The sequence below is a fragment of the Heptranchias perlo genome, chromosome 19 (genome assembly GCF_035084215.1).
Source record: "Heptranchias perlo isolate sHepPer1 chromosome 19, sHepPer1.hap1, whole genome shotgun sequence".
NCBI classification, from domain to species: domain Eukaryota; kingdom Metazoa; phylum Chordata; class Chondrichthyes; order Hexanchiformes; family Hexanchidae; genus Heptranchias; species Heptranchias perlo.
In genome coordinates this window covers 2,914,708-2,936,064 of record NC_090343.1, presented here as the reverse complement: position 1 = coordinate 2,936,064, position 21,357 = coordinate 2,914,708, and the positions used below count along the sequence as shown (strand labels likewise).

Below are 21,357 nucleotides of genomic sequence, written 5' to 3'. Positions count from 1 at the left end.
TTCGAGCTCTTGTTTCTTACAGACCCAGGAAACCTGGTTGTTGCAGTTCTGGGTTTTGTGCCAGATATTCTGCTCTGGTTCAGTGTCACTGATCACTCCCGTAAGGAGTCCTCACATCCCCTGCGTTCCACATCGAGCCTTTACCTGGCCAATATTTAGTGAAACAATCGTGAAACCCAGAGATTGAACAATGAACCCTGGGCAGGAAACCCCCGGCTCGCTGGGATTATACATATTGCGTAGCTGGATCAGATTGAATATTTGCTTTTTCAGACCAAGACTCGTGCTGCAAACCAGACAATTTATTTAACAAAGAACAGGTAAATGAACAGTATTCAGTGTAAAAAATCTTTCCAGTCATTTACAAACTTTGCTCTCTTTGTAATATATCAAAACAATATTTAAAAAGGCTAATGGAATGTTGGCCTTATCTCAAAGGGGCTGGAATACAATGGGGTGGAAATGATGCTTCAGTTGTATAGAGCTCTGGTCAGACCCCATCTGGAGAGACTGCGTTCAGTTCTGGGCCCCGCCCCTCAGGGAGGATATATTGGCCTTGGAGGGGGTGCAGCGCAGATTCACCAGAATGATACCAGGGGGCTAAAAGGGTTAAGTTATGAGGACAGGTTGCACAGACTGGGCTTGTATTCCCTCGAGTATAGAAGATTAAGGGGTGATCTAATTGAGGTGATTAAAGGATTTGATAGGGTAGATGGAGAGAAACTATTTCCTTTGGTGGGAGGGTCCAGAACAAGGGGGCATAACCTTAAAATTAGAGCTCGGCCGTTCAGGGGTGATGTCAGGAAGCACTTCTTCACACAAAGGGGAGTGGAAATCTGGAACACTCTCCCCTGAAAAGCTGTGGAGGGTCAATGTTTTTGTTAGGCAAAGGTATTAAAGGTTACAGAACCAAGGTGGGTAAATGGAGTTAAGATACAGATCAGCCATGATCTAATTGAATGGGTGGGACAGACTTGAGGGGCTGAATGGCCTCCTCCTGTTCCTATGTTCAAATCAAGATGCTCACTGAGCTCCCTAGATCTCTGATAATGGTTGTTTACTTCATATGTGGAAAGATGGAGTCAAACTAACCCAGATCCACCCTGGCTGTGCTGTGACAGGGCCCAGGCATAGAATTTACAGCATGGAAACAGACCTCTCGGCCCAACTGGTCTATGCCAGTGTTTATGCTCCACACGAGCCTCCTCCCTCCCTACTTCATCTAACTAGCACAGATAAAAATGTTTCGTTCTTCATAAATTCTTCATCCCTCTTTTGGATGAGACGTTAAACTGAGCCCCCCCGTCTGCGCTCAGGTGGACGTGAAAGACTTCGCGGCACAATTGGAAGAAGAGCAGGGGAGATCAGGGAGGATCAGCCGTGATCATATTGAATGGGGGAGCAGGCTCGAAGGGCCGAATGGCCTACTCCTGCTCCTATTTTCTATGTTTCTATCTCCCCGGTGTCCTGGCCAATATTTACTATCCCTCAACCAACATCACTAAAACAGATCAACTGGTCATTTATCTCATTGCTGTTTGTGGGATCTTGCTGTGCGTAAATTGGTTGCCGCGATTGCCTAGAAAACAACTTCAAGAAATAAAAGGTACTTCATTGGCTGTGAGGTGCTTTGGGATGTCCTGAGGATGTGAAAGGCACTATATAAATGCAAATTCATTTTTTTTTTGTCTTGTGTTCCGTAGAAGTCCCCGAGAGCTCCTAAAACAGTTAGAGAACAAATGGCGTTGAGTGGACTTCATATGGTTTTGGTTGCTCAAATCATATTTCATAGTCTTGAAAACAAAGTCGGTTACATAAATACGTGGGGTATCACCGAATGGTCCCTCCCACAAGCTCTGCCCGAGTGAGGGACAGCGTAGTTACAGAATCCTCCAACAAAGTGCTTTCACCCCATACCACCAGGGTGATATTTCCATTTCCCACATCAGATTTCATCGTGAATTGCCAACGTCTGGGGAATTTTGTGCTGTTTTCTGCGCCCATGGGACACTGAGTCCATACTACCCCAAATTCGAGTTCACGCCCAATCCCTTATAGCCGGAAGAGAGGAGGGACTTTCGAGCTATCGCTGTGTCCTGGGTCCCTGCGGGGAAAGGACAGCGCTGTAACCCATCACTCACGGCCACCGTCAGTGCTGGACAGTGTGCAGCAACAACTACTTGCATTTATATAGTCCCTTTTAACGTAGTAAAACATCCCAAGGTGCTTTGCGGGAATGTTACCAAACAAAATTTGACACCGAGCCAGCAAAGGAGATGTTAGGGTAGGTCGGTAGGTTTTAAGGAGCGCCTTAATGGAAGAGAGAGGGGTTTAGGGAGGGAATTCCAGAGCTGAGGGCCTGGACGGACGGCACGACCGCCAATGGCGGATGCGCAAGAGGCCAGATTTGTCGGAGCGTAGAGATCTCGGAGGTTGTAGGGCTAGAGGAGGTTACAGAGATAGGGAGGGGGCGAGGCCGTGGAGGGATTTTGAACACGAGGTTGAGAATTTTAAATTCGAGGCATTGCCGGACAGGGAGCCAGTGTAGGTCTGAGTACGGGCGGTGGGTGAACGGGATTCGGTGCGAGTTAGGATACGGGCAGCTGAACGAAAGCAATGCGTAGACTGTCACAGCTCGTTGATGAGTGAATGGCAGACCACAAATTACTGGGTTCTTCAAACTTGTCTTATTGTAAACGTTGCACTAAAGTGGCCCGTATGTTCCTGTTTTATCAGGGTCTGAGCACATTACTCAGCTGGTTCCGGTCTGTACAAAGGTTGAGCAGCACCTGTTACGGGGATCACAGAAGCCAGAACGGGGGTAAAGGCATCCGGAGATATTATAGCACCAGCCAGATCTACACTTTGCGAGAGGTCGAGAGTTAGGGCTAGGGGTGAGGCTGGAGTTCTGTGCGGCGGCCGTGCCTTCAGCTGTCTGGGTCTTAAACTCTGGAATTCCCCCCCTAAACCTCTTCACCTCTCTCTCCTCCTTTAACACGCTACTTAAAAGCTACCTCTTTGACCAAGCATTTGTTTCCTAATGTTTCCTTTGGCTCAGTGTCAAATTTTGTCTGATTACACTCATGCAGCACCTTGGGATATTTTACTACGTTAAAGACTCTATATAAATGGAAGTTGTTGTTAACCTGCGTGTGAGATACGGAGAGAACCGGACATTCACCGTGGCCCCATGGATTTCAGAGGTTGTAGGGCTAGAGGTAGAAGCCCATGGAATTGAGGGAAAAGTACGGACTTGGTTAGGAAGTTGGCTGAGCGAAAGGCGACAGAGAGTAGGGATAATGGGTAGGTACTCACATTGGCAGGATGTGACTAGTAGAGTCCCGCAGGGATCTGTCTTGGGGCCTCAATTATTCACAATATTTATTAACGACTTAGATGAAGGCATAGAAAGTCTCATATCTAAGTTTGCTGATGACACAAAGATTGGTGGCATTGTAAGCGGTGTAGATGAAAACATAAAATTACAAAGGGCTATTGATAGATTAGGTGAATGGGCAAAACTGTGGCAAATGGAATTCCATGAGACAAATGTGAGGTCATCCACTTTGGATCAAAAAAGGATAGAACAGGGTACTTTCTAAATGGTAAAAAGTTAAAAACAGTGGATGTCCAAAGGGACTTAGGGGTTCAGGTACATAGATCATTGAAGTGTCATGAACAGGTGCAGAAAATAATCAAGAAGGCTAATGGAATGCTGGCCTTTATATCTAGAGGACTAGAGTACAAGGGGGCAAAAGTTATGCTGCAGCTATACAAAACCCTGGTCAGACCGCACCTGGAGTACTGTGAGCAGTTCTGGGCACCGCACCTTCAGAAGGACATATTGGCCTTGGAGGGAGTGCAGCGTAGGTTTACTAGAATGATACCCGGACTTCAAGGGTTAAGTTACAAGGAGAGATTACACAAATTGGGGTTGTATTCTCTCGAGTTTCGAAGGTTAAGGGGTGATCTGATCGAAGTTTATAAGATATTAAGGGGAACAGAGGGTGGATAGAGAGAAACTATTTCCGCTGGTTGGGAATTCTAGGAGTAGGGGGCACAGTCTAAAAATTAGAGCCAGACCTCTCAGGAGCGAGATTAGAAAACATTTCTACACACAAAGGGTTGTAGAAGTTTGGAACTCTCTTCCGCAAACGGCAATTGATACTAGCTCAATTGCTAAATTTTTAAATCTGAGATAGATAGCTTTTTGGCAATCAAAGGTATTAAGGGATATGGGCCAAAGGCAGGTATATGGAGTTAGATCACAGATCAGCCATGATCTTATCAAATGGCGGAGCAGGCACGAGGGGCTGAATGGCCTACTCCTGTTCCTATGTTCCCATCTGCCTGTGAAGGAGGAAAGACAAGTTCCTGTTTTGGTGTAATCCTTTGTTTGTAACAATGGAGAGCTCAACACTGAACAATAACTTCCCTCCTCAGTTTCAGGTGCTGACAGGTTTATTTTGCATTTCCAGCATTTTCTGTTTTTATTTCCATCTGTGAAAAGTTCCAATTAGTTGCCTTGTGTCATAAATCCCTTCCCTCAGTGCAGTTGGTTTAGGAGGTGGAGTATGTGGATCTCTTTCCCACCAACCCTCTCCCCCAGTTACTGCACTGCCCTGGGTGATGGGCTCGACTGCTGGCTCAGCTCCAATTCTGTTCTGCTTTTGTTGTGTTCCTACCCAGTTTTCTGTAAAAATTAAAACCGTGGCCTTGGTTGTGGATCAATTGTTTCATCTTCTGAGACAGAAATTAAACCCCTTTAATCATGAGTTAGAAAATTGCAATAAAGCGAAAATGACTCTCCTTTCCCCCCTCCCCCAATCATCTCTGGTCGGTCTGGGTCAAACGCTTCAGTATTGTTTGAGGAGAAGCAACAATCTCGCCCTCTGGGGCTTTGAAATCCTTGTTTTACTGCGGAAATTCCCCACAATCCGTGGTGCTGATTCCTCGGAATGTCTTTTCTAGAATAAGGCCGGTTTCTGGCCAGTTTAGTGGAGAGTGGGAGGGCATTTGGAACCAAACAATAATGACGATAAAACCTAGCTCCGCTTTTAAACAATGGCAGATTGTGTGCGATGACTCAGGAGCTCTCCCGCTTGTTGGTGCGAGGATGTGGTGAGCAGGGATTACTTGACTCTCTGCCTTTGATGTGGCCCCTTCCTGAATACTTTCTTAAAGGAAGTTCTTCACCTTCTCCCTGCAGACATCAGGCACATTGTCTGGTTTAAATCACCAATCTCAGACTCTAATAATCTGTTTGATACCATTCCCCAAAGATGCAACATGGCTTAAAAAAAATCTATACATATCATAGAATGTTACAGCACAGAAGGAGGCCATTTGGCCCATCCTGCCTGTGCCAGCTCTTTGAAAGAGCTATCCAATTAGTCCCACTCCCCTGCTCTTTCCCCATAGCCCTGCAAATGTTTCCCTTAAATATTTATCCAATTACCTTTTGAAAGTTATTATAAAGTCTTGAGAAATTGTTTGTCCAGTTCTGAGAGGTGATTGAAGCAGAAACTGTTTCATTATTTTTTTTAAACATGGTTTTCATCTCCCCTTGGGTGACCCTCAGTGACCCCACGGGGGCCAGGGAGGGGTTCAGGGCGCAGGATCCCCCTCTCCCGATCGTTATGCCGTGGCCCCTCCTGGAGAGATGGTGCGTGATGCCAGGGCCAGGCTTGGAGGGGGTGATGTGCCCCCTCACCCTGTTGAATAGCTTGTTGGCACTCACCGCCTCGGCTCACGCACCAAGAGTGGGCGAGGTACCAAAATTCTGTGGTTGGAAGTGAAGATTCACCTCAGCACAAAGCAGCACCTTTCAGGAGAGAACAAGCTGTGGCCAGCACATTGGGTGAGTGGTAATAGGCACTGTCGGCCACCAGAGGACAGCAGAGACCAACACCTGGCCAAGTCTGTAAGTAGCTTTTTATATTTAGATATTTACAACAACAACTTGCATTTATATAGCACCTTTAACGTAGTAAAATGTCCCAAGGCACTTCACAGGAGCAATTATCAAACAAAATTTGACACCGAGCCACATAAGGAGATATTAGGACAGGTGACCAAAAGCTTGGTCAAAGAGGTAGGTTTTAAGGAGCATCTTAAAGGAGGAGAGAGAGGCGGAGAGGTTTAGGGAGGGAATTCTAGAGTTTGGGGCCGAGGCAGCTGAAGGCACGGCCGCCAATGGTGGAGCGATGGGAATCGGGGATGCACAAGAGACAAGAATTGGAGGAGCGCAGAGATCTCGGAGGGTTGTGGGGCTGGAGGAGGTTACAGAGATAGGGAGGGGCGAGGGCCATGCAGGGATTGGACAATAAGGATGAAAATTTTAAGATCGAGGCGTTCCCGGACCGGGAGCCAATGTAGGTCAGCGAGCACGGGGTGATGGGTGAACAGGACCTGGTGCGAGTTAGGAGACGGGGCAGCAGAGTTTTGGATGAGCTCAAGTTTACGGAGGATGGAGGATGGGAGGCCGGCCAGGGGAGCAGTGGAATAGTCGATTCTGGAGGTAACAAAGGCACGGATGAGGGTTTCAACAGCAGAGGCAGAGGAGGGGAGGGGATGGGCAATGTCACGGAGGTGGAGGTAAGTGCATAATATGTATATATAATTTATATATATATTGTATATAATTTGCAAAATGTATTTCACCAGGACTTATTGGGAACCTAATGTACTTTAAGCTTCCCCAGCCCGCCTGGGTGCGACGACAGGTAACCCAGACCGAACGGTCAATCAAAAACATGTAAACAAAATTAAAACCGTTTCTGCTTCAATCACCTCCCAGAACTGGACGGACAGTTTCTCAGGACCTTATATATTTCTTGCTTTAGCCACATTGCCACTTAACTAGCAGAGGGCTGCAGTACAGGATGTGTTAAGGGGTGGTATCGATGCATTTGATTGCTCGGTGGGGAGAGAGAGAGCGGGCAGAGAGTGAGGGGTGGTGGCGGTGCAATGGAATATCTGGCACCTGCTGTGGTACAAAGCCAGACGGACCAGACGGTTCCAGGTTCAGTCTCTGCTCTGCGTTGAGTTAGCTGATCGCAATCAGGAACAGTAGTAGAGTTGGTGTTAGTGTCGCTGGTTTACAGTGTCGGGGGGATTCAGTTTGGAGACTCTGTGTTTTTGATCGCTGTTCAGTGACCCTGCTGCAAAGTGTGGATTCCTGGGCTGCAATTTCCCCACTCTCCCATACCTGTCGCAGGCAGAGAACGGTGAGAAACTGGAAGTTGTCCCTGTCCCTCTGCGTCCCAACAGGAGCAGGGGGACTGGACTCCAGAGCGATGAGACAAGTTGAACATCTGCTGATCGGCAGCTGTGTGGAAACATCAGCCAGGATGGAGTCTGTGGCCCATGGATTGTAATCAGAGAACTGTGAGAACGATTGAATCACACAGTTACTGCACTCCTCCAGGAGCTGCATCTTCGGCATTCTATCCGGACAGTTTATTCCTAACTCCTGATTTATACTGCACTCCATGCAGCAATTGAAGCAGTCTCTAAACACAGACACAGGTCTCAGAGAGAAAGACTTGCATTTCTACAGCGCCTATCACAACCTCAGGACGTTCCAAAGTGCTTTACAGCCAGTGAAGTACTTTTTCCTTGAAGTGTAATGTAGATCAAGGCCCCACAATCAGCAATGAGATCAATGGCCAGATAACCTGTTTTAGGTGATGTTGGTTGAGGGATCAATATTGGCCCAGGAGAACTCCCCGCTGCTCCTCTTCGAAATAATGGCCGTGGGATCTTTTACGTCCACCTGAGAGGGCAGACGGGGCCTCAGTTTCTCGTCTGCCACAAAAACATCAACGCTGTTGAAATGGCTCATCACCAGACCTGCCACCTTGGAAATAACTTGTCCCCAGTGTGACCTCCAACTTCGCAAAGGACTTCAAGAAACAGTCTTGTGTGGACATGCTCAGAAACTTACAATGTTCCAGAGCGGATGAGGCCACATCTTCCCTCAGGATGATGAGACAGAGGTTGAGTGGAGCGACGGCTTGGTGATGATGCTGAGCACTCTGGGGCCGGAGAAAAGTGCAAACCAATTTGTTGGATCTTCACAGGAACAGGAGGAGGCTATTCAGCCCCTCGATCCTGTTATACAGGAACAGGAGGAGGCCATTCAGCCCCTCGATCCTGTTATACAGGAACAGGAGGAGGCCATTCAGCCCCCTGAGCCTGTTCCGCCATCAATTAGATCATGGCCAATTTGTACTTCCATACTGCCTTTGCTCCATATCCCTCGAAACCCTTATCCAACAAAAATCCATTGATCTCAGTCTTGAAAGTTCCAATTGACCCCCAGCGTCCACAGCCTTTTGGGGGAGAGAGTTACAGATTTCCACTACCTTTTGTGTGAAGAAGTGCTTCCTGATTTCATTCCTAAACAGCCCGGCTCTAATGTTAACGTTACACCCCCATGTTCTGGATTCCCCCACCAGAGGAAATAATTTCTCCGTACGTACCCAATATGCTGCCGGCAAGACTGACTGCTCATTTTTGTGACTTTCTTCAGACTAGGCGCCTGTGTGAGCAAGTCGGGGTGAGTCGGTACCGCATTCGGAGCCCGAAGTTCCTGAGAGTGGCCTGGGAGAGAAAAACACATCCACAGGGAGAGCAGAAGAGCAGAAGGAGGCCTTTCAACCCCTTGAGCCTGTTTCACCGTTCAATTAGATCACGGCTGATCTGTATCTTAACTCCATTTACCCGCCTTGGTTCCATATCCCTTAATACCCTTACCCAACAAAAATCTTTCAATCTCAGTTTTAAAATTTCCACTTGACCCCCAGCCTCAACAGCTTTTTGGGGGAGAGAGTTCCAGATTTTCACCACCCTTTGTGTGAAGAAGTGCTTCCTGACAGCTTATATAATAGGGTACGGTAGCATAGTGGTTATGTTACTGGACTAGTAATCCGGGGTCATGAGTTCAAACTCCAGACTCACAGCAATGTGGTTGATTCTTAATTGCCCTCTGAAATGGCCTAGCAAGACACTCAGTTGTAAAATCTTGCTAAAGAAAGTCATAATAAGAATAAAACCGGACGGACCACCCGGCATCGGACCACTAGGCACTGGACACGACAAAGGCAAACCAAGCCCAGTTGACCCTGCAAAGTTCTCCTCATGAACATTGGGGGACTTGTGCCAAAATTGGGAGAGCTGTCTCACAGGCCAGTCAAGCAACAGCCTGACAAAGCCACACTCACAGAATCATATCTTTCAGACAACGTCCCAGACTCTTCCATCACCATCCCTGGGTATGTCCTGTCTCTCCGGCAGGACAGACCCACCAGAGGTGGCGGTACAGTGATATACAGTCAGGAGGGAGTGGCCCTGGGAGTCCTCAACATTGACTCCGGACCCCATGAAATCTCATGGCATCAGGTCAAACATGGGCAAGGAAACCTCCTGCTGATTACCACCTACCGCCCTCCCTCAGCTGATGAATCAGTCCTCCTCCATGTTGAGCACCACTTGGAGGCAGCACTGAGGGTAGCAAGGGCACAAAATGTACTCTGGGTGGGGGACTTCAATGTCCATCACCAAGAGTGGCTCGGTAGCACCACTACTGACCAAGCTGGCCGAGTCTTGAAGGACGTAGCTGCCAGGCTGAGCCTGCGGCAGGTAGTGAGTGAACCAACATGAGGGAAAAACCTACTTGACCTCGTCCTCACCAATCTACCTGTCACAGATACATCTGTCCATGACAGTATTGGTAGGAGTGACCACTGCACAGTCCTCGTGGAGATGAAGTCCCGTCTTCGCACTGAGGACACCATCCAACGTGTTGTGTGGCACTACCACCATGCTAAATGGGATAGATTCAGAATGGATCTAGCAGCTCAAAACTGGGCATCCATGAGGCATTGTGGGCCATCAGCAGCAGCAGAATTGTATTCCAGCACAATCTGTAACCTCATGGCCCGGCATATTCCTCACTCTACCATTACCAACAAGCCAGGGGATCAACTCTGGTTCAATGAGGAGTGTAGAAGAGCATGCCAGGAGCAGCACCAGGCGTACCTAAAAATGAGGTGCCAACCTGGTGAAGCTACAACTCAGGATGACATCCATGCTTAACAGCGGAAGCAACATGCTATAGACAGAGCTAAGCGATTCCACAACCAACAGACATCCCCATCCTCAATGTTGGCGGAGTCCAGCACGTGAGTGCAAAAGACAAGGCTGAAGCGTTTGCAACCATCTTCAGCCAGAAGTGCCGAGTGGATGATCCATCTCAGCCTCCTCCCGATATCCCCACCATCACAGAAGCCAGTCTTCAGCCATTTCGATTCACTCCACGTGATATCAAGAAACGGCTGAGTGCACTGGATACAGCAAAGGCTATGGGCCCTGACAACATCCCGGCTGTAGTGCTGAAGCCTTGTGCTCCAGAACTAGCTGCGCCTCTAGCCAAGCTGTTCCAGTACAGCTACAACACTGGCATCTACCCGACAATGTGGAAAATTGTCCAGGTATGTCCTGTCCACAAAAAGCAGGACAAATCCAATCCGGCCAATTACCGCCCCATCATCAGCAAAGTGATGGAAGGTGTCGTCGACAGTGCTATCAAGCGGCACTTACTCACCAATAACCTGCTCACCGTTGCTCAGTTTGGGTTCTGCCAGGACCACTCGGCTCCAGACCCCATTACAGCCTTGGTCCAAACATGGACAAAAGAGCTGAATTCCAGAGGTGAGGTGAGAGTGACTGCCCTTGACATCAAGGCAGCATTTGACCGAGTGTGGCACCAAGGAGCCGCAGTAAAATTGAAGTCAATGGGAATCAGGGGGAAAACTCTCCAGTGGCTGGAGTCATACCTAGTACAAAGGAAGATGGTAGTAGTTGTTGGAGGCCAATCATCTCAGCCCCAGGACACTGCTGCAGGAGTTCCTCAGGGCAGTGTCCTAGGCCCAACCATCTTCAGCTGCTTCATCAATGACCTTCCCTCCATCATAAGGTCAGAAATGGGGATGTTCGCTGATGACTGCACAGTGTTCAGTTCCATTTGCAACCCCTCAGATAATGAAGCAGTCCGTGCCCGCATGCAACAAGACCTGGACAACATCCAGGCTTGGGCTGATAAGTGATCATTAACATTCGCGTCAGACAAGTGCCAGGCAATGACCATCTCCAACAAGAGAGAGTCTAACCACCTCCCCTTGACATTCAACGGTATTACCATCACCAAATCCCCCACCATCAACATCCTGAGGGTCACCATTGACCAGAAACTTAACAGGACCAGCCATATAAATACTGTGGCTACAAGAGCAGGTCAGAGGTTGGGTATTCTGCGGCGAGTGACTCACCTCCTGATTCCCCAAAGCCTTTCCACCATCTACAAGGCACAAGTCAGGAGTGTGATGGAATACTCTCCACTTGCCTGGATGAGTGCAGTTCCAACAACACTCAAGAAGCTCAACACCATCCAGGACAAAGCAGCCCGCTTGATTGGCACCCCATCCACCACCCTAAACATTCACTCCCTTCACCACTGTTGCACTGTGGCTGCAGTGTGTACCATCCACAGGATGCACTGCAGCAACTCGCCAAGGCTTCTTCGACAGCACCTCCCAAACCCGCGACCTCTACCACCGAGAAGGACAAGGGCAGTAGGCACATGGGAACAACACCACCTGCACGTTCCCCTCCAAGTCACACACCATCCCGACTTGGAAATATATCGCCGTTCTTTCATCGTCGCTGGGTCAAAATCCTGGAACTCCCTTCCTAACAGCACTGTGGGAGAACCTTCACCACACGGACTGCAGCGGTTCAAGAAGGCGGCTCACCACCACCTTCTCAAGGGCAATTAGGGATGGGCAATAATGCCAGCCTCGCCAGCGACGCCCACATCCCATGAACGAATAAAAGAAAAAATAACAAGTTCGAAGGGCTGAATGACCTCCTCCTGTTAATAATCAAACATAAATCATTTCACTGGGGCTGAACCAAGAGAACTTTTCAATTAATTTTACAACCACCTTTCTTTCATCAAAAGTCAAATCTGAAGAAATGAATCCTAACATTTAATTCCAATTTGTCAGTGACAGATTAATAATTGTTCATAAAGAGTGTGGAATAGCTGAACTAAACCCAAAAGATTCACTGGCAGAAGAATGAAGGATTTGTATTTATGTAGCACCTTATGACAAGTCTCAGGACAGGCTGCGTGCTCCGCATACTTTGAAATGTAATGACTTGTTTTGCAGGCAAATGCCTTAGCCATTTTGTGCACAATCAGTTGATCTGTTTTGGTGGCGTTTGAGGGAAGAGCGTTGGCTGAAACACCAGGATCACCTCGTGCACTTTGGAGAGGGTGCAGAGGAGATTCACCAGAATTGTACCAGCGATGAGGGACGTCAGTTACATGGAGAGACTGGAGAAGCTGGGGTTGTTCTCCTTAGAGCAGAGAAGGTTAAGGGGAGATTTGATCGAGGTGTTCAAAATCATGAGGGGTTTCGATAGAGTAAATAAGGAGAAACTGTTTCCAGTGGCAGAAGGGTCGGTAACCAGGCGACACAGATTTAAGATAATTGGCAAAAGAACCAGACGCAACATGAGGAAACATTTTTTAGTCGTTCCACCATTGGCAGCCATGTCTTCAACTGTCTAGGCCCTAAGCTCCAGAATTCCCTCCCTAATCTGCTCCGCCTCTCTACCTCTCCCTCCTCCTTTAAGGCACTCCTTAAAACCTACCTCTTTGACCTAACTTTTGGTCACCTGTCCTAATATCTCCTTATGTGGCTCAGAGTCAAATTTCCGTTTGATAGTCGCTCCTATGAAGTGCCTTGGGATGTCTTACTACATTAAAGGCACTATATAAATGCAAGTTATTGTTGTGTTGTATAATTCTATGTATAGTGCCGTGGGATCCTTAACATCCACCTGAACCAATGAGACAGGTAAATGTTGTCTCAATTTTGATGACTATGCTACTGTTATGATTCGGGGTTGTTCCAGATACGTTTGCTTGTGCCCAATGTAAAAGTCCATTTTGCAGGTTTGCCCAATAAACTGGAACATGACCTCATGCACAGAGTAACCTGGGAGAGCAGGACAAACAATAAGACTTTTTCACCATTAAGAGGTGCACTGGAAATTGATTTGGAATTTCACTGTACACCCATGATCTCTCTGACTGCTGAGAAAACACATGGCCAGACTGAATATCTCAGGCTAAAAACTACAAAGGCAGTTTATTGAGATGTAAAATTAAACAGAAGCAGTAATCAAAAAAGCAGATTTTTTGAATTGTTGCCTGTCCTTAGTTGCTCTAAAAAGGTGATGAATGGGTCACTTTCTTGTACCAATTAAATAAGTTAGCAATTACTTTCTTTTACAACTGAATAGCTTGCAAGGTCATTCTTCAGCGACACTGTTCGTGTAACACTCCTAAATTCTGGCTATGAAAAAAGAGCTGGAAAAGATGGGATAAGATAGACAGAAAGTAAAGATGGAAAACTCAAGTGTGGAAAAATAGGGATAACGGGGGGGGGGGGGGGAGTAGAATTAATATTTACATTCTTTAATTTTCAGTTACAATTCTGCTTTAAGTACTTGTAGTTAGGGTCAATATCCCAGTAACAAATCTGTTCCTAGTGTTTGAATGAATTTCATGCTGTAATATTAATGTTTGTTTCAGTGTCACAACGCCTAAGCTGAAAAGTTAACAATGTCAGCCAGTGGGTAGCACTCTCACCTCTGAGTCAGAAGGTTGTGGGTTCAAGTCCCACTCCAGGGACTTGAACACAAAATCTAGGCTGACACTCCCAGTGTAGTACTGAGGGAGTGCTGCACTGTCGGAGGTGCCATCTTTTGGATGAGAGGGTTGTCCTATGAAGAGAGATTGAGTAGAATGGGCCTATACTCACTTTAGAAGAACGAGAGGTGATCTCATTGAAACAGATAAGATTCTAAGAGGGCTTGACAGGGTAGATGCTGAGAGGATGTTTCCCCTGGCTGGAGAGTCAAGAACTGGGGGACAGAGTCTCAGGATAAAGGGTCAGACATTTAGGATTGAGATGAGGAAGAATTTCTTCACTCAGAGGGTCGTGAATATTTAGAATTCTTTACCCCAGAGAGTGGTGACTGTTCAGTCGTTGAGTATATTCAAGACTGAGATCGATAGATTTTTGGACTCTAGGGGCATGATGCGATATGGGGATTGGGCGGGAAAGTGGAGTTGAGGTCGAAGATCAGCCATGATCTGATTGAATGGCGGAGCAGGCTCGAGGGGCCGTATGGCCTACTCCTGCTCCTATATCTTATGTTCTTATGATAGGGTAGATACAGAGAAACTATTCCCTCTGATGGGGGAGTCCAGAACAAGGGATCATAATCTTAATATTAGAGCTAGGCCGTTCAGGGGTGAAATGAGGAAGCACTTTTTCACCGAAAGGGTAGTGGAAATCTGGAACTCTGTCCCCAAAAGGCTGTGGAGCTTTCAAACCTGAGATTGACAGACTTTTGTTGGATAAGGATATCAAGGAATATGGAACCAAGGCAGGTAAATGGAGTTAAGATACAGATCAGCCTTGATCTAACTGAATGGCAGAACAGTTTTGAGGGGCTGAATGGCCTCCTCCTGTTCCTATGTTCCTACCCCACTTTAAAGTAATCTGGTGTGTGGTATCTCATGATGTACTTTCCATGCACCACTCACGGTGTCACATGCCCTGTCTGCCGAGCCCCTCTGCATTGTCTCCTCGTGGTTGTCACACCTGTGGGGAAGAGAATGGGCACACAGTGAATTCCAATCATCTACCAGCGAACTCAGTTTCCAGTCACTGAGAAGTACCCACAATCAAAGCCCTCTGAAATTCACAGCATAGGCCTCTGGGTCTCGTTCCCTCTCTCCTCACCTTCGGAAGCTCTCAGAACTTACCCCCTTGTCCATACTCTGCCCTACCTCCTGCGCAGTGACACCACGTCAGATATAAAGCACCTTGTGACAGTAACCGGGCTGCACCCAACTGCCTCCCGAGATCATCTCTCCGTTTGGCGACCCTCTGCTCTCGTGCTAAACGTCCAGGTCTCCAAATCTACACCCCTCACTCAGCACAGTGGTGATTGGTCGAGACGAGCTTCACTTTTTCAAGAACGTGTTTCTAATCCCCAACTCCAATCTGTTGAGCTGAGAAGCAGTCCCATGATTTCCCCTGTCTGTGTGCAGCTGACATTAGTTTGAACCCAGTGACACCACACTGTGATACGCTTTCAAATGCTGTGCCTCTCTCAAATTTATTCCTTTATTTATGCACCCACCTGTTGTTTGTACATCGTTTCATTTAATCCCCTGGAAATTTTGATCTGTTATTAATGACTCCGCTCTGAACATCAACTGGGTGGGAGGGAGGGAGAGAGAGAGAGAGCAGCAGGGGGAAGGAGAGAGAGAGGGAGAGAGAGAGAGCAACTGGGTGTCCCTTGGTCTGTGAATTCCAGGCAGGAGTCTTCACATTTACAGGCCTATCAACGTGCACCGAGGTTTGGAGAGAGAGTTTTCTCACCCAGGGATCTCACCCGCCCTCCCAGCTTGGAATTATTCGCTCTCTCTCTCTCTCTCTCACCCAGTTCTGATGAAAGGTCTTCGACCTGAAATGTTATCTCTGTTTCTCTCTCCACGGAGGCTGCCTGACCTGCTGAGTGTTTCCAGCATTTTCTGTTTTTATTTCAGATTTCCAGCACCTGCAGTATTTTGCTTTTTGGAATTTTTCTGGTTCCTTTTCACAGCATGTCTCCCAATCTTGTGCTACCTTCTGATGGGCACAGTGACCCTCACTGCAGTGGGCTATTATTCCATCCCAGCTCCTTAACCCAGCATTAGATCAAGACTCATCAGGCCTGTGCCTCTCCAATCCCCAGTTTTCACCAGGCCTGGTTTAATTCTGATGCTATTTGCAGACTGGGTTTCGGAGAGCTTTAATGTAGCCTGTTTGATGTTGGAGGAATAAATACTAAATACAAACCTAAACCCAGCTATGATTAGGAATTGGCAGATTATGTCTCTGTGACTGTTATTTGGCAGATGTTTAAGTGCTTGGTTAATGACCCATCTCCCTAATGACCTGTGTCCTGGTAACAGAAATGGGGTGGGAGGGGAGACTCTTTGAACTTTACACAGATCTAAGAAAGATCCTGAGTCAAGAGAAAGGTGTTTTTTTTTACCAGTGTTGGAAAAGAATTCTATGGCAATGTCAGCAGGGACTCGAGACCAGAATCCAAGCTGACACTCCCAGTGCAGTACTGAATGAGATGCTAAACGCAGGCCCCGTCTGCCCCTCTCAGGTGGACGTAAAAGATCCCACGGCCACTATTCGAAGAAGAGCAGGGGAGTTCTCCCCGGTGTCCTGATCAATATTTATCCCTCAACCAACATCACTGAAACAGATTATCTGGTAATTTTATCTCATTGCTGTTTGTGGGATCTTGCAGTGTGCAAATTACAATAGTGACTACACTTTAGAAATACTTTGTTGGCTGTAAATCGCTATGGGACGTCCTTAGGTCATGAAAGGTGCTATATAAATGCAAGTTCTGTTTAAAAAAGGATTTGAATGATGCAGTAAATTGGATTCAGCCATTTATAGCAGAGAAGAAAATGGAAATTTGGTCCAAAATAAAATTGAATCATCAGATAATTTGAATGAAGTGACTTTGGATTAAGAGCAGACTCCACAGCCTGAGCAGGTGTAAGTCTTAGCATCGCAGCTCGGACCGGCCGGCCGGTGTGGATCAGACCCCCGGGAGTCTTTGGTGGTAAAGTTTCCGCGGTCCTCAGGGTGACCTGAGCCGGAGCCCCGGGGGGAGGGGATAATGTTCACCCGCCAAATGAGCCGGAAATTTTGGAAAAGTTTGAAGAAGTTTTGGAAAAGTTTGAAGAAATTTTGAAGAAGTTTTGGAAAAGTTTGAAGAAGTTTTGGAAAAGTTTGAAGAAATTTTGAAGAAGTTTTGGAAAAGTTTGAAGAAGTTTTGGAAAAGTTTGAAGAAATTTTGAAGAAGTTTTGGAAAAGTTTGAAGAAGTTTTGGAAAAGTTTGAAGAAAGTTTGAAGAAGTTTTGGAAAAGTTTGAAGAAGTTTTGGAAAAGTTTGAAGAAATTTTGAAGAAGTTTTGGAAAAGTTTTGGAAAAGTTTGAAGAAGTTTTGGAAAAGTTTTTCTGAAGTTGGTGCGACCGTGGCCCCTTTAAGTGGGGGCGGGGAGCAGCCGGGCCGGCCCCGGGAAGGGCTGCGGAGGGTGGGGGAGAGAGGAGGGTCCCGGCCCCGGACAGTCTGACCGAGCCCGGCGGTGCGGAGGGATGGTGGTGCGGAGCGGGCTGCTGGAGGTGCGGAGCCCGGAGCCGGAGCCCGAGCGCTGGCGGCGGCTCCTCGCCTCCTTGTCCGAGGACTCGCTGCGGCTCAGCTCGGCCGGCCCTTCCGCTGGACATGGGGTGAGCAACGGGGAGCCCGAAGCCGAGCCCGGCCCCGGCGAGCCCGAGTCGCCGCAGCCTCACCCGGACTCGGAGCCCGGCTCCGGCCGCAAGCGCACGGTCCGGATCGTGAAGCAGGAGGCGGGCGGCCTGGGCATCAGCATCAAGGGCGGCCGCGAGAACCACATGCCGATCCTCATCTCCAAGATCTTCCGCGGGCTGGCGGCCGATCAGAGCGGACAGCTGTTCGTCGGAGACGCCATCCTGTCGGTGAACGGCACCGAGCTGCGGGAAGCCTCGCACGATCAGGCGGTGCAGGCGCTGAAGAAAACGGGGAAGGAGGTGGTGCTGGAAGGTAGGAGCCCCCCCCCCCAGAGTAGAAAAAGGGGGGCAGGAGCCCCCCCCCCCAGAATAGAAAAAGGGGGACAGGAGACACCCCCCCCAGAGTAAAAAAAGGGGGACAGGAGACCCCCCCCAGAGTAACTAGGGGGGGCAGGAGCTCCCCCCCCCCCCCCAGAGTAAAAAAAGTGGGCAGGAAACCCCCCCCCCAGAGTAAAAAAAAAGGGGGTCAGGAGACCCCCCCAGAGTAACAAAGGGGGGCAGGGGGGCAGTAGCCTCCCCCCCCCCCCCCGAGTAAAAAAAGTGGGCAGGAGCCCCCCCCCCCCCCAGAGTAAAAAAAAGTGGGCCAGGAGCCCCCCCCCCAGAGTATAAAAAGGGGGCCAGGAGACCCCCCCAGGGTAAAAAGGGGGCCAGGAGACCCCCCCCAGAGTAAAAAGGGGGCCAGGAGACCCCCCCCAGAGTAAAAAGGGGGCCAGGAGACCCCCCCAGAGTAAAAAGGGGGCCAGGAGACCCCCCCCCAGAGTAAAAAGGGGGCCAGGAGACCCCCCCCCCCCCCCAGAGTAAAAAGGGGGCCAGGAGACCCCCCCCAGAGTAAAAAGGGGGCCAGGAAACCCCCCCCCCCCAGAGTAATAAATAGGGGGCAGGAGACCCCCCCCAGAGCAAAAAAAAGGGTGGCAGGAGACCCCCCCCAGAGTAAAAAAGAGAGTGGTCAGGAGACCCCCCCCCCCCCCAGAGTAAAAAGTGGGCTCAGGAGACCCCCCCAGGGTAAAAGGGGGGCAGGAGATAAAAGGAGGGGGCAAGGGACCCCCCCCCCAGAGTAAAAATGGAGGGAATAGGAAGCCCCCAGAATAAAAGGGGGGAAAGGTGAGCTCGATCCAGCAACACGATGCACTCGGTCTCTGGAGCCGAGCGACCCCTGCGGCGGGCGGGCGGGCCGAGCGACCCCTGCGGCGGGCGGGCGGGCCGAGCGACCCCTGCGGCGGGCGGGCGGGCCGAGCGACCTCCATCATTCTGAGCACCTCCCCAGTCCATTTATTTTACCTCTGCTCATTTTGCCAACTGTTTTATTGAATTGAGGCTCTCTTTGCCTGACCCGTGTCTGATCTAAAAGTTGCTTTAAACCTTTGTATAAGTTTTATAAGTAGAATATTGATTTACAGATCACTTCAAAGGACTAAAAGTAAAATATTTCAGCAGGCGAGTGATGTTTTGTGAAAGTCGGGAGCTGATGAGCTGGGAAGGGAAGGGAAGGCCTCGGTTTTCTGATGCCAAGCTGCAGTCCCCAGCACGGGGGCAGATCCCCCTGCCGATCCCCCCCCCGAGCCCTGTCTCCGTGTGTTTGGATAGTGAGGGCCGAACTTCGTTGAGACAGGAAAGTGCAACGACCCTGACACCAGATCCAGGCGATAGTGCAACTCCGGCCAACTCAGCTTTATCGAGTTGTGTGACCCTCCCCTCAAATAAAAACTGTCTCTGACAAAACCGGCTTTTTCAATCACTAATTAAATTGTTTTGAAATTATCAGTTAATATTTTGTATAAAAGTTGCTGTTGAGAATGGATTCTTAGATTTTTTAAAAACTTCCATGTGATTGACTGAGGGACTGGGTGGTGAGGCTCTCTGAGACCTGGGGTCAGATTCAACTCAGACTGATGGGATGAAAGTTTCTCTCCTGGCTGTAAGGGCCCCGTGTGAAGCAATCGCTAATAATAATATTTTGGGATGCAGTATATGAGTAATTGGAGACGACATGTGGTGAGTGTAACAGGCTGGGGAGGAACAGGTGACTTTGGACCTATGGATCCAAAGCTCTCCACCACTGGGGGTTTTCCTCACCTCATGTCTGGTATTAATTGTATCGCTGTGATTTATATTAATTAGTGTTAATTGTGTTCAGGTAATGCGTATTAATTGGGAACTCTCATATCCATTTATAAGAGAGCTGATCTAGGGAGTGGTGTGGTTGTAATAGGAGCTCTGTGATTAAAGGCTTGGAAGCAACTGAAGACCAGGCTGTAGTATTGTAGCCTTCACTCCCTGGCTATCCAGCTTATAACATCTGAATCTGTTGTAGACTAATTGATAGAGACTGATCGCTCTGATTAGTCAATAATTCCACTATCATTGTATTATGTGACTCCCAGGATGAGAGGTGAACTCGATGGACCTGGGTCTTTTTCCATCTAGCGATTGCAGTGTTCCCGGTCTCAATCCAATCCTCCTGGGCCAGTGGACTGAATTAGTAATGTTGAGGGACACCAGGTGAATACTTGTATGAGGATTGGAGATTCCCTCGTGAGGCTGGGCCTGAGGTGGCATCGTGGGACAGATATACCCTGTGTTTAATGCTGGTCATGCCTGACGTGGGAGCATGGACTGCTTGCAATGGACAGTGAGACAGTTCCCAGCTCTGACTCCCCCTCACCTCTGTCAGCACCCAGATTTGCTTGGCTTCTCTCCTGCTGGGATCTGCCTGTTGTGCTGACAGGACAAGAAGGAGATTGTGGACCAGGGAGGTGTCCATGAATTGGGGGGGGGAGGTGGAATAAAGAGCAGAGCCGAAACAGATCCTCACATCTGAAGGTCAGTGTGACCAGGAGTTGGATGTTGCTGATCTCACCATTGAAGGGGTTCCAACTCATAGAAACTTACAGCAAGAATGAGGCCATTCGGCCCATCGTGCCTGTGCCGGCTCTTTTGAAAGAGCTAACCAATTAGTCCCACTCCTCTGCTGTTTCCCCATAGGCGCTGCAGATTTTTCATTTTCAAGTATTTATCCAATTCCCTTTTGAAAGTTATTATTGAATCTGCTTCCACCACCCTTTCAGGCAGCGCATTCCAGATCATCACAACTCGTTGTGTAAAAAAAACAATTCTCCCCATCTCCCCCCTGGCTTTTTTACCAATTATATTAAATCTGTGTCCTCTGGTTACCGATCCTCCTACCAATGGAAACATTTTCTCTCAATTTAATTTATCAAAATCCCTCATAAATCTGGGCTGGAACCAGAAAAGTGACCACAAAAACTGCCAGGTTGTTGTAAAAACCTAACTGGTTCACCAGTGTCTTTCAGTGAACCTGCCGTCCTTACCCGGCCTGGGCCTACACACGACTCTAGTCCCCTCACTATGTGGTTGACTCTTGATGGCTTCAGGGCAACTCAAGATGGGCAATAAATGCGGCCTTGCCAGTGACACATCACACATGAATTTTAAAACTGCTCTTTAGCCCATCCGTCTCATCTTTCTCCATCAGCAATGAGCGGAGGCAGTTGGGGGAGGGTGGGGATCGTTGGGGACTTGTTGCTGAGAACATTGAGGTTGGCAGTGGGTCATAGGAACAGGAGGAGGCCATTCAGCCCCTCGACCCTGTTCCACCAATCAATCAGATCATGGCTGATCTGTATCTTAACACCATTTACCCGCCTTGGTTCCATAATCCTGAATGCCATTACCCAACAAAAATCGATCAATCTCAGTTTTGAATTTCCAATTGACCCCCGGCCTCAACAGCTTTTTTGGGGGAGAGAGTCCCAGATTTCCACCACCCTTTGTGTGAAGAAGTGCTTCCTGGCCTGACTGCTGAACGA

The 21,357-nt window shown here is 48.4% G+C and overlaps 1 protein-coding gene and 1 long non-coding RNA gene across 2 annotated transcripts in view; one reads left to right on the top strand and one right to left on the bottom strand.

The window, feature by feature from the left end:
• Positions 1–299: 299 nt before the first annotated feature.
• LOC137335396 (uncharacterized) lies at positions 300–15,172 on the bottom strand. The gene is made up of 3 exons (XR_010966396.1): positions 14,912–15,172; positions 14,690–14,747; positions 300–1,719 (listed from the first exon to the last, which is right to left on the bottom strand). It is a non-coding gene; the product is annotated as an uncharacterized lncRNA (long non-coding RNA).
• Positions 15,173–17,240: 2,068 nt separating this feature from the next.
• snta1 (syntrophin, alpha 1) overlaps positions 17,241–21,357 on the top strand; it is a 45,235-nt gene continuing 41,118 nt past the window's right edge. The window contains 1 exon segment of the mRNA XM_068000165.1: positions 17,241–17,783. Coding sequence (XP_067856266.1) covers positions 17,318–17,783 — 466 coding nt within the window. The 5' untranslated portion in view covers positions 17,241–17,317.